At 39.3% G+C, this 12,473-nt stretch overlaps 2 protein-coding genes across 2 annotated transcripts in view; one reads left to right on the forward strand and one right to left on the reverse strand.

The window, feature by feature from the left end:
• DNA2 (DNA replication helicase/nuclease 2) overlaps positions 1 to 12,473 on the reverse strand; it is a 50,266-nt gene that overhangs the window by 24,997 nt on the left and 12,796 nt on the right. Inside the window, exons 5-6 of the mRNA XM_012762679.3 lie at positions 8,757 to 8,888; positions 419 to 638 (exon numbers count right to left, since the gene is read on the reverse strand). Coding sequence (XP_012618133.1) covers positions 419 to 638; positions 8,757 to 8,888 — 352 coding nt within the window. The remainder of the gene's footprint in view (positions 1 to 418; positions 639 to 8,756; positions 8,889 to 12,473) is intronic.
• On the forward strand, positions 8,961 to 10,463 carry LOC142875544 (peptidyl-prolyl cis-trans isomerase FKBP1A-like). The gene has a single exon (XM_076010045.1). It carries the CDS (start codon positions 8,997 to 8,999, stop codon positions 9,321 to 9,323), a length of 327 nt encoding a protein of 108 aa, XP_075866160.1. The 5' UTR covers positions 8,961 to 8,996; the 3' UTR covers positions 9,324 to 10,463.

Below are 12,473 nucleotides of genomic sequence, written 5' to 3' on the forward strand. Positions count from 1 at the left end.
GCTTTTGAAACTTAATAAACCAGGAAAATATCTGACATGAATTGAATTCTATAATAGTATTATAATTCAACTATATCACAAGTTAAATAGGTTTTTGTAAACTGATTTGGAGATCCCAGTTCCATATATTTTTCCTTTGGAAAATGTGTTCCAAATGCCAAATTACTAAATTACAAATTAACTTTTGAAATAAATCCAATTATAAAATAAAGATCTTCCTTAACTAAAGTTACTTAGTCTGACTGACTAAGACATTATCTCACTCTGTGGCCCAGTATGGAGGTACAGTGATGCAATTATAGCTCACTGCAACCTCGAATTTCTGGGCTCAAGAGATCCTCCTGCCTCAACCTTCTGAGTAGCAGAGAATAGACTATATTTCAAATACATTATTCAATTTTCTTATTAAAATTTATACCTGACTACGGTGTTCAATAGAATTTGATTCTTTCCCAGTTTTAAGTTCCAATGGCATTATCTTGTATTTTGTTTTACACCCTCGATGTATTTTCACACCAACTGTAACATCTATTTTGCCTTTCAATCCAAACCTAGGGGACCAAATGCTTTCTTCAATATCCACTGAGTTTACTACTTCGATGTTACACGTTGAGTTATTCTTACCACCATTACTTGGCCTAAGGGGGAAAAAAAAAAACAATTAGAACAGCTTATTTCACATCTGCTAGCTCTGACTTGCTACTACACATAGAGAATGAAGGAATGGGGAAGAGTCTACACACCTTTATGGTAGTGATTCTCAAAGTATGGTCCCTGGACCAGTAGCACCAGCATCACCTGGGACTTTGTTATAAAGATAGATTCTCAGGCCCCACTCCAGACCTACTCAAATGGAAACTCTAAAAACCTAGCAATCTATTTAACAACCTTTCCGTGACTCTAATGCACACCTGAGTTTAAGAACCGATGTTCTGGCCGGGCGCTGTGGCTCACGCCTGTAATCCTAGCTCTTGGGAGGCCGAGGCGGGCGGATTGCTCAAGGTCAGGAGTTCAAAACCAGCCTGAGCGAGACCCCGTCTCTACTATAAATAGAAAGAAATTAATTGGCCAACTGATATATATATAAAAAATTAGCCGGGCATGGTGGCGCATGCCTGTAGTCCCAGCTACTCGGGAGGCTGAGGCAGAAGGATCACTCAAGCCCAGGAGTTTGAGGTTGCTGTGAGCTAGGCTGACGCCACGGCACTCACTCTAGCCTGGACAACAAAGCGAGACTCTGTCTCAAAAAAAAAAAAAAAAAAAAAAAAAGAACCGATGTTCTGGTTGGTCCAAGTGCAGTGGTGTTTACAACTAATTGATCACAACCAGTTACAGATTCCTTTGTTCCTTCTCCACTCCCACTGCTCCACTTGACCAGCCTTTAAAAAAAAAAAAAACCACTGTTCTATAAGCTCTGACTCATGTAATTTAATCTTTCCTAATGTTTATTATATGTCCCTTTTGGTTCATTCCTATTACAATCTTAACTCAGGCCCTTACTCCTTAAGGCCTAGATGACTTCAACAGTCTCACTACATAGACTGCTAAAGCCACAATTCCAATCTGAGGTTTTTTTTGTTTTTTTTTTTTTTGAGACAGAGTCTCGCTTGTTGCCCAGGCTATAGTGAGTGCCGTGGCATCAGCCTAGCTCACAGCAACCTCAAACTCCTGGGCTCAAGTAATCCTTCTGCCTCAGCCTCCCGAGTAGCTAGGACTACAGGCATGCGCCGCCATGCCCGGCTAATTTATATATATATATATTAGTTGGCCAATTAATTTCTTTCTATTTATAGTAGAGACGGGGTCTCGCTCTTGCTCAGGCTGGTTTCGAACTCCTGACCTCGAGCAATCCACCCACCTCAGCCTCCCAGAGTGCTAGGATTACAGGCGTGAGCCACCGCGCCCGGCCCCAATCTGAGGATTTTCACATACAATTATTACACAAATTAATATGTAAATAGTTGCATGTGGTTGCACCCTAGCTAATAAGGAGTATGTTCCTTCACGTAACACCATATTAAATCAGGTAAGAATGAGCTATCCCCACCATGTAGGAAGCACGAGGCTTTGTTCACCTAATATTTCATCCACATATACCCCCATGTGACAGTCTTTAGAGGAACTAATGGCCACTCCCACACGTCTCAATTACTTTCTTATTTTTTTATTTTCTTAGAAACAGAGTCTCACTTTGTTGCCCAGGCTAGAGTGAGTGCCATGGCATCAGCCTAGCTCACAGCAACCTCAATCTCCTGGGCTCAAGCGATCCTACTGCCTCAGCCTCCTGAGTAGCTGGGACTACAGGCATGTGCCACCATGCCCGGCTAATTTTTTGTATGTATATTTTTAGTTGGTCAATTAATTTCTTTCTATTTTTAGTAGAGACAGGGTCTCGCTCTTGCTCAGGCTGGTTTCGAACTCCTGACCTTGAGCAATCCGCCCGCCTCGGCCTCCTAGAGTGCTAGGATTATAGGTTCGAGCCACCATGCCCAGCCAACTTTCTTAACTTAGTCATTAAATGGATCTCTGCCACTATCAATATTTAAAATAAGTACTCAACATTGTTTTTTATATTATAAAATAAGTTCCAATTTTTAATATCTTAACTGCTAAATAAGCCATGTGGACAGAAAGGATAAAAAAGGGAATATATAAATGTTAAAGGAATTAGAAGAGATAGAAATAACTTTTCAAACCTCTTATACCTCTCATCTAAGAGTTACCCATTTTCACAGCAGTTACAGATATTCTGAGAAGGGATTAGAAGAAAATTCCGGTAAGAGTTACCTCGTATTTATTAATCCTATCTGCCAGCAAAATATTTTAAACTTTCAGATTCAAAACCATATAAAATACTAAATCTAATGGAAATTTTACATGAACGGATAAATTTTCTAGTAATAAAACATTTTATAGCATATCAAAATCAATATTTTTTTTTTTTTTTTTTGAGACAGAGTCTCGCTTTGTTGCCCAGGCTAGAGTGAGTGCCGTGGCGTCAGCCTAGCTCACAGCAACCTCAAACTCCTGGGCTCAAGCAATCCTACTGCCTCAGCCTCCCGAGTAGCTGGGACTACAGGCATGCGCCACCATGCCTGGCTAATTTTATATATATATATTAGTTGGCCAATTAATTTCTTTCTATTTTTATAGTAGAGACAGGGTCTCGATCAGGCTGGTTTTGAACTCCTGACCTTGAGCAATCCGCCCGCCTCAGCCTCCCAGAGTGCTAGGATTACAAGCGTGAGCCACCACGCCCGGCCTCAAAATCAATATTTTAAAAAGCATAATAGTTCTAGCTGTAAGAATATATAATTCAATTGATTTTGCTTTACTAATTTCATGTTATTGAGGCCAGTAGCTATTTCTTAACAAATGAGAATATTTTCTGAAGAAAACAATGCTGTTTTCAATAATTTTTCTTTGAAACATTGTTTCAAGATGCTTCAAATATAATCTCCAAGAATATATATACTTCTATATTCCTACAGAATGTTATGTTCTATATATGTAGGATATAGATATACTTCAAATGAACAATCTTTGAATAAGACAATAGTGGTATTCAGAGACAACGCAATTTATCTCTAATTTCTTAAATTTATTTATTTATTTTTTGAAACAGGGTCTCTGTTGCCTGGGATAAAATGCAGTGACATCATCATAGCTCACTGCAACCTCCAACTTCTGGGTTCAAGCACTCCTCCTGCCTCAGCCTCCCACATAGCAGAGACTACAGAAGCACGGCACCACGCCTGGCTAATTTTTCTATTTTTCGTAGCTCTTACTCAGGCTGGTCTCAAACTCCTGGCCTCAATTGATCCTCCCACCTCAGCCTCCCAAAGTACTAGAATTACAGGTGTGAGCCACCATGCCCAGTGTGAAAATTTTTAAATATTAATCGGTTTTCTCTTACCAAATGTTATCTGGACATGGTAGGTATCCAAATATGCTTTCATTAAATAAAGGAAAATTTATTATTTATAAAATGTCACATGTATACCTAATAGAAGAAAGATAACAAAACTTTTAAAGTTGCTACTAAAATTCAGCCCCCTAGAAGAGCAATGTGATTTAAGATCTAAACCTGTGGAGCAAATGACAGTACAGTCACCCTCAGTATCTATGGGGAGATTGGTCCCAGGACCCTGTGCAGATACCAAAAGCCTCAACCCTGGGAAACCTGCACATCCAAAAAGTTGGCCCTAACAGCATATTTCTCAGAATGTATCCCCATAAAGCTACACATGACTTTGCTGTATATAAATTTTGTATATAATTTTTTTAAATATGTATTTGATTTTAAAGATTCCTTCCAACTCAAAAATGACTCTGAATCCCACACTCTTTCCATGGCTTCTATGTTATACTTCCTCCAAGGTCCCAAATCCTTGCTGGTCCTTCCTAAGCCTCCTTCAATGGATTCTGTTCTCTCCTTCTGTCCTTTATATGCTGTTACCTACCAGGGTTCCATGCCTCTTTTGTTGCCCACATTTTGTCTCCCAGAAATACCCTCCACTTCTGTGTTTTTAACTACCACCAATACACTGAGTTCTTGGAAAGCTTTAGGTATCCCTATAACACAAGTATCTAGTACAATGTTCCCACAGACATAGCATAGCAATAAATAAATGTTTGCTGAACAAATAAGCCCATAATTCTATGAGAATCATGCTTATCATTGCAAAAACAATGGGTAAATTTTATCCCCCCTAAAAAAAATGCAGACAAAATGCTAAAGCAATTAGCAAAAAGTAAAAGAAAAGCTTACATCTAAAGCAACCATAAAAATGGGTATCTATCACAATGGATAATCTCAAGCAAATATAAATGACAAAAAAGAAATAACAAGGACTAAAGGAGACAGAAAAGGAAGAAAAGAAGAAGAGGGGTAAATAAGGATAAGGAAATAATTAGGAGTAATGGAAGACAAAATTGACTGTGTCAGTGTTACAGGACATTGATAAGAGACCAGAATGACAAAATGTTATAAAACAAAGCAAGGAATCAGGAAAAGAGTGACTATTTAATAAAGATGTCACAATTTATCACAGTGAAAACTAATGCACCAATATCCATCCCCTATATCAGACATGGCAATCTGTTCTAAAGAAGTAACAAAGAATGAAACGTCTTTGAATTTATAAAAAACCTAAGAAAAATTAAACAAACTATTCACTCCAGCTTTTTTTTTTTAGAGTAGGAAGTTGGTGGCAAATTTATGACAACTACAGAAATAAAGAATATAAGAAATATGGCTGAACACGGTGGCTCACACCCATAATCCCAGCACTCTGGGAGGCTCAAGTGGGAGGATCACCTGAGGCCAGTAGTTCGAGACCAGCCCGGCAACAGAGTTAGACCCCATCCCTACAAAAAATTTAAAAATTAGTGAGTGTGGTGGCAGGCACCTATAGTCCTAGCTATTCAGTCGGCTGAGCCAGGAAGACCACTTGAGCCCAGAAGTTCAAGGCTGCAGTGAACTACAATCATACCACCACACTACACCCTGGGCAACAAAGTGAGAACCTGTCTTTAAAAAATAAATAAACATATTTTTTAAAAGAATATTAGAAATAAACTAAATTCTAAAAATAAGACAAGCCCTTTTTTAAAAAACCACTACATAGGCTGGGCGCGGTGGCTCATGCCTGTAATCCTAGCACTCTGGGAGGCCGAGATAGGTGGATTGCTCGAGGTCAGGAGTTCGAAACCAGCCTGAGCAAGAGTGAGACCTTGTCTCTCCTATAAATAGAAAGAAAAATTAATTGGCCAACTAATATATGTAGAAAAAATTAGCCGGGCTTGGTGGCACATGCTTGTAGTCCCAGCTACTCAAGAGGCTGAGGCAGCAGGATTGCTTGAGTCCAGGAGTTTGAGGTTGCTGTGAGCTAAACTGATGCCACAGCACTCACTCTAGCCTAGACAACAAAGCAAGACTCTGTCTCAAAAATAAATAAATAAAATAAAATTAAAAAATACTACATATTTTTAAAATACATATCAAACTCCCATTAGGTTGTTGTGGTGATGGTTGAGCAACTCTATGAATATACTAAAAGCCATTGAATTATAAATAATAATAATAAAATAAGGCCAGGTACAGTGGCTAACACCTGTAATCCTAGCACTCCTGCAGGCTGAGGTGAGAGGATTATTTGAGGTCAGGAGTTTCAGACCAGCCTGAGCAAAAGCAAGGCCCTGTTCTCTACTAAAAACAGAAAAAATTAGCCAGGTATGGTGATACATGCCTGTAGTCCTAGCTACTCAGGAGGCTGAGGCAAGAGGACTGCTTGAGCCCAGAAATCTGACATTGCAGTGAGCTACGATGACACCACTGCACTCTACCCAGGATGACAGAATGAGACTCTGTCTCAAAACAAAAAAACAAAATAAATAAAAATAATTGAAATCCTACTTGCAGACACAGGACATTTAAACATTGTTAGCAACCTTCTAGAATGATTTTTTAATTCTCAAAAAATTCCTGCACTGTGTAAAAGGTTGTAAAATTACCCACTATCTTTGAAGTAAAGTCCAATTGTGAGGTTTCAACATGAGGACATAACTGTCCACATCAGGTCCACCCTTCCACTTGTGTAATCTCATTTCTTCTCCCCTACTCAAGGACCAACTCTAAGAATTCTCCATCTCTTCTGAGTATTAATTTTCTTCTCTGTAGAATACTTCCCATCAGCATATAAACATTCAGTTGTATAGCCCATCTTCAAAACACCACAGCAGTCATAATCCCAAGTAAGCCCCTGGTTACTATTCTTTTTCTGTTTGCCCTTTCATAGAAGAACCTTTCAATATAGTAGCCTATACTCCCTGTCTCCAAATCCTCTTCTACCATTCTCTCTTGACCCCACTCTCATTACACTTTTTTAAATTTTTTTTGAGACAGAGTCACACTTTGTTGCCCAGGCTAGAGTGAGTGCCGTGGCGTCAGCCTAGCTCACAGCAACCTCAAACTCCTGGGCTCAGGCAATCCTTCTGCCTCAGCCTCCCGAGTAGCTGGGACTACAGGCATGCGCCACCATGCCTGGCTAATTTTTTATATATATATTAGTTTCTATATATTTTTTCTATATATATTAGTTGGCCAATTAATTTCTTTCTATTTATAGTAGAGACGGGGTCTCACTCTTGCTCAGGCTGGTTTTGAACTCCTAACCTCGATCAATCCGCCCGCCTCGGCCTCCCAGAGTACTAGGATTACAGGCACGAGCCACCACGCCCGGCCTCTGATTCACAAATCTTAAAACAAATTATCTGGATCACAAAATGTCATGAGATAAATATTGAGAATATTGAGAAAACAGAGAGTATTAATATAATGGAAGACGTACCTACTTAAATAAAAAATAAAATGTTGTCTGTTTAAAAAGAAAGTAAATCACATCAAAACCCTCAATGGCTTCCTATCTAATCAGAACAGCAGCCGAAGTCCTGACCAGGTTCCTGAGGCCCCAGAAGAGCAACTACTCCTCTTCTCCTGGCTCACTCTGCCACCAATCACACTGGCCCCTTGAGGTGCTATGAACACTGCAAGTATGTGACAGGTGCAGGGCTTTTGCCCTTTCTGTTTCCCCGGACTAGAACATTTCTTTCCTAGAGATAGTGGCATGGCTCACCACTTCCCTTCCTTCAGGCTTCTGCTCAAATGCCACCTTAATAGAAAGGATTTCCATCGACCACTCTGTGGAAGTAATATCCCTACCACCATTACTACCCACTCGCCCCCTCCTTTTAACCCTCCCCATTGTTCTATACTGCATTTATCAGTCTGGTACCCTATTGTTTACTTGTTCGGTAGTATAGAAACTCCACGAAGAAGGATGTTTTCTGTTTTGATGAATTTTTTTTTGCTACTATAATCAAAGCACCTAGAACATTATTTAGCACACATTAGACACCTAATAAATATTTGCTGAATGGGTGAATAACAGAAAAGAAACAAAGCATTGCCTATAAAAGTATATCAATGCCAGTTTAAGGAAAAAGAAACTTGAAAAATAAACGAAATGCCAAACAGCATTAAAGAGCTAAACACAGTAAACAAATACACAAATCCATAACAATCAACACATGACAGAGTCAATATATGATAGAAAAATACATGAAAGTATCAAATGAAAAAAATTAGGACCTCCCTCAAATATTTATAAACTGGCTATTTTATTTTAAACTTCTACATACAAAATTAGAGTATTTTAGTATAATAAAAATAAAATTTTCGGCCAGGCGCAGTGGCTCACGCCTATAATCCTAGCTCTCTGGGAGGCTGAGGCGGGCGGATTGCTCAAGGTCAGGAGTTCAAAACTAGCCTGACCAAGAGCAAGACCCCGTCTCTACTATAAATAGAAAGAAATTAATTGGCCAACTAATATATATAGAAAAAATTAGCCAGGCATGGTGGCGCATGCCTGTAGTCCCAGCTACTCGGGAGGCTGAGGCAGAAGGATTGCTTGAGCCCAGGAGTTTGAGGTTGCTGTGAGCTAGGCTGACGCCATGGCACTCACTCTAGCCTAGGCAACAAAACGAGACTCTGTCTCAAGAAAAAAAAAAGAAAATTTTCTATTCATTAGATTCTTTTGTGCCATAGAAAGATACTCAGGACCATAATTTATAAAATAAGCGAGCAAAAAGGCTAATTGTAATAGCTCAACCTTTAAAAGGCTTTAATTCGACATATGGAATATAGTCCTGGTATAAAAAATATGAACACTATATAAACAAAACGTGTTTCTTACAAAGACAGCTGCATCTGAGGGAAGTCAGATGAAGTATTCTTATGCATGAAATCTCCAGCCCATTTAGAAAATGAAGGAAGATACTCCTCTACTTCTTGTTTGATTTCATCTTGACTCAGATTTAAGCGGTACCTGCCAAAATAAGAGATATTAAGTATGAAAACATAAATATGAAAAAAGCAAATTCAGGACAAAAACATTCAAAAAGGAACCTAAGCCCGCCCAGTGCCCGCCGCCGCCATGGGAGTGCAGGTGGAGACCATGTCCCCTGGAGACGGGCGTACCTTCCCGAAGCGCGGCCAGACCTGCGTGGTGCACTACACCGGGATGCTTGAAGATGGAAAGAAATTTGATTCCTCCCGGGACAGAAACAAGCCCTTTAAGTTTATGCTAGGCAAGCAGGAAGTGATCCGAGGCTGGGAAGAAGGGGTTGCCCAGATGAGTGTGGGTCAGAGAGCCAAACTGACTATATCTCCAGACTATGCGTATGGCGCTACTGGGCACCCAGGCATCATCCCACCACACGCTACTCTCATCTTTGACGTGGAACTTATGAAACTTGAATGACAAGAATGGCCTCCTCCCTTAGCTCCCTGTTTTTGGATCGGCCATGGAGGGATCTCGTGCCTCCAGACGTGTGCACACGAATCCATATGGAGCTTTTCCTGATGTTCCACTACACTCTGTATAAACATCTACCCCGACTGAATGTGTTCTGTCACTCAGCTTTGCTTCCAACACCTCCATTTCCCCTTCCCCTTCCTCCTTGTATGTGTGTTTACCTAAACTATATGCCATAAACCTCAAGTTACTCGTTTTGTTTTCATTTTGGGGTGAAGATTTCAGTTTCAGTCTTTTGGACCTAGGTTTCCACTTGAGTATGTGGTCAGGTATTAAACAGCACAAGTTATGGGTTAACTTTAGAATAGGAATTGGTGTTTTTTTTTTTTGGGGGGGGTGCAAGAATCTTTATTTTATTTTATTTTTTTGGATGAAATTTTTATCTATTATATATTAAACATTCTTGCTGCTGCACTGCAAAGCCATAGCAGATTTGAGGCGCTGTTGAGGGCTGAATTGTTCTCCAAGTTGAGAGATGTCCTTGGGTTAAATTAAAAGCCCTACCCAAAACTGAAGTGGGGAGGGGGGAGAGCCTTTCCCCCCACCTTACCCTCCCCCTTAAACCCTCTGCCTTTTGAAAGCAGGTCATTTTCACTGCAACGTTGGACACTACAGGTATCTGTCCCTGGGCCAGCAGGGACCTCTGAAGCCGCCTTCGTGGCCTGGCTTATTTTTTTTTCCATCCTGTCGTTTTTCTAATGGACTTTCAGGAATTTTATAATCTCATAACTTTCCAAGCTCCACCACTTCCCAAAATTTAAGAACTTTAAAATAATTGAAAGTTTAAATTGAAGGTGCTGTTTGTAGACTTAACACCCAATGAAAGCCCAGCCATCATGACAAATCCTTGAATGTTCTCTTAAGAAAATGATGCTGGTCATCGCAGCCTCAGCATCTCCTGTTTTTTGATGCTTGGCTCCCTCTGCTGATCTCGAAGTTTCCTGACTTTCCTCCCACAGCTCCTTCTCACCCCTTTGCTGTCCTGTGTAGTGATTTGGTGAGAGAAATTGTTGCTACCCCTCTCCCCCCCAGCACCACATATGAGTTTCAAGTTTTATTATTGCAATAAAAGTGCTTTATGCTGGCTTTTCTCAAAAAAAAAAAACAAAACAAAAAAAGGAACCTAAGTGTCCATCAGCCAATAAATGGGTCAACAAAATGTGGCATACCCACACAACACAGTATTATTCAGCCATATAAAGGAATTCTGGCACACGCTACAACATGGATGAACCTTGGGACATTATTCTAAGGGAAATAAGCCAGTCACTAAAGGACACATACTGTATGATTGCACTTATGTGAGGTACCTATAGTTGTCAAAATCATAGAAACAGAAAGTAGAATGGGTGTTGCTAGGGGCTAGAGGAGGGAAAAATAGGGATTTGTATTTTAATGAGTATAGAGTTTTTTTTTTTCTTTTTTTTTGAGACAGAGTCTCGCTTTGTTGTCCAGGCTAGAGTGAGTGCCGTGGCGTCAGCCTAGCTCACAGCAACCTCAAACTCCTGGGCTCAAGCAATCCTCCTGCCTCAGCCTCCTGAGTAGCTGGGACTACAGGCATGCGCCACCATGCCCGGCTAATTTTTTCTATATATATTAGTTGGCCAATTAATTTCTTTCTATTTATAGTAGAGACGGGGTCTCGCTCTTGCTCAGGCTGGTTTTGAACTCCTGACCTTGAGCAATCCGCCCGCCTCGGCCTCCCAAGAGCTAGGATTACAGGCGTAAGCCACCGCGCCCAGCCTGAGTATAGAGTTTTAATTTGAGAAGATGAAAGAGTTCTGGAGATGGATGGGGTGACAGTTATACAACAACGTGAATGTATAATACTTAACGCCACTAAACTGTATCCTTAAAAGTGGTTAAGATGGTAACTTTTATTTTATATGTGTTTTACCAAACTAAAAAAAACCATCCAAACAATAGTGACATGACACTGAATTTCAGATTATCTGCTCCAATTCATACCATACCAGGTCTAATTGGGGTCCAGTTATGCCTTTGGGATAAAAAAGAAACTACAGAAGATGTTGCTCCTGAAACCAAGCAATGGAAAGTAGAAATGTAAAAAAGGAAAACATATCATATGGACAGAAAGATACTCTCAGCATTACAACATGAAAGGACTGTGTAAAGGAACATTAACTTCTTGCATCACAAATCAGCAGAAACAAAAAAAATTATGTTATAACAATACTAAGATATTATTTGTCTTTTTACTTTCATTCTCTCAAGCATCACAGTGTTTCCTGAAGCTATATGTAAGCTAATAGTAAGATATTGAATGCATAAGATATTGCATAAGATATTGAATGCATAAGCAGACATGAGAAAATAGCGATCTTGTATTAAGGCAGACATTTCAAAAATTTGCAAAAATGTAAAATAATGCCACTCATCTTGTTACATGTTTTTGTCAAAATAAAAATTTTTCATTAAAATGTTATTTATGTTAACATGGATGGGTCATTATTTTTAAATATTTTTCATTTTAAATGAGTTAATAAACACTTTATTTCAGTATTTCTGATACAGTAATTATCTATAGATACAAGCCACATAAACAAAGGTTCTTTATAGTCCTTAATAATTTTTTAGTGTAAAGGGGTCCTAAGACCAGAAAATATTGAGAATTACTGTAGACTTACCCTTACAGGATGGTTCTTCCAGTTCCTTCTTTATATTTAAGCTTCCCAATCTTAATAACTGTGCTACAGTGTTAAAGAGCGTATCAGTTTGTGCGTCAGATCACACTTAACTCCATACTAACCAGACATAAGACTTGGGGCAATTCACTGTTAATTAAGCCTGTTTCCTCCTCTGTAACGTGGAGATAATATTAGTAACTACCTCACAGAGTTAGTTGTGGATTAAATGAGGATTAAATGAAACAATATATGGTAAAGTACTTAGCTTATGCTAAGAATTCATTAAGATATAAGGATGATGATGATAAGAAGGAATACTATATTGTGCTAACTATAGGCCAGGCATAATTCTAGATGCTTCACATGAATAAATGCCTTCAATCCTCCTTATAACTCTATGACAGAGGTACTATTATTATCACCTCCATTTTATAGCTGAGGAAACTGA

The sequence above is a fragment of the Microcebus murinus genome, chromosome 14 (assembly GCF_040939455.1).
Source record: "Microcebus murinus isolate Inina chromosome 14, M.murinus_Inina_mat1.0, whole genome shotgun sequence".
NCBI classification, from domain to species: Eukaryota; Metazoa; Chordata; class Mammalia; order Primates; family Cheirogaleidae; genus Microcebus; species Microcebus murinus.

Excerpts from the sequence above, each read along its gene's own strand:
- LOC142875544 (XM_076010045.1), top strand. The coding sequence starts at position 8,997 with ATGGGAGTGCAGGTGGAGACCATGTCCCCTGGAGACGGGCGTACCTTC.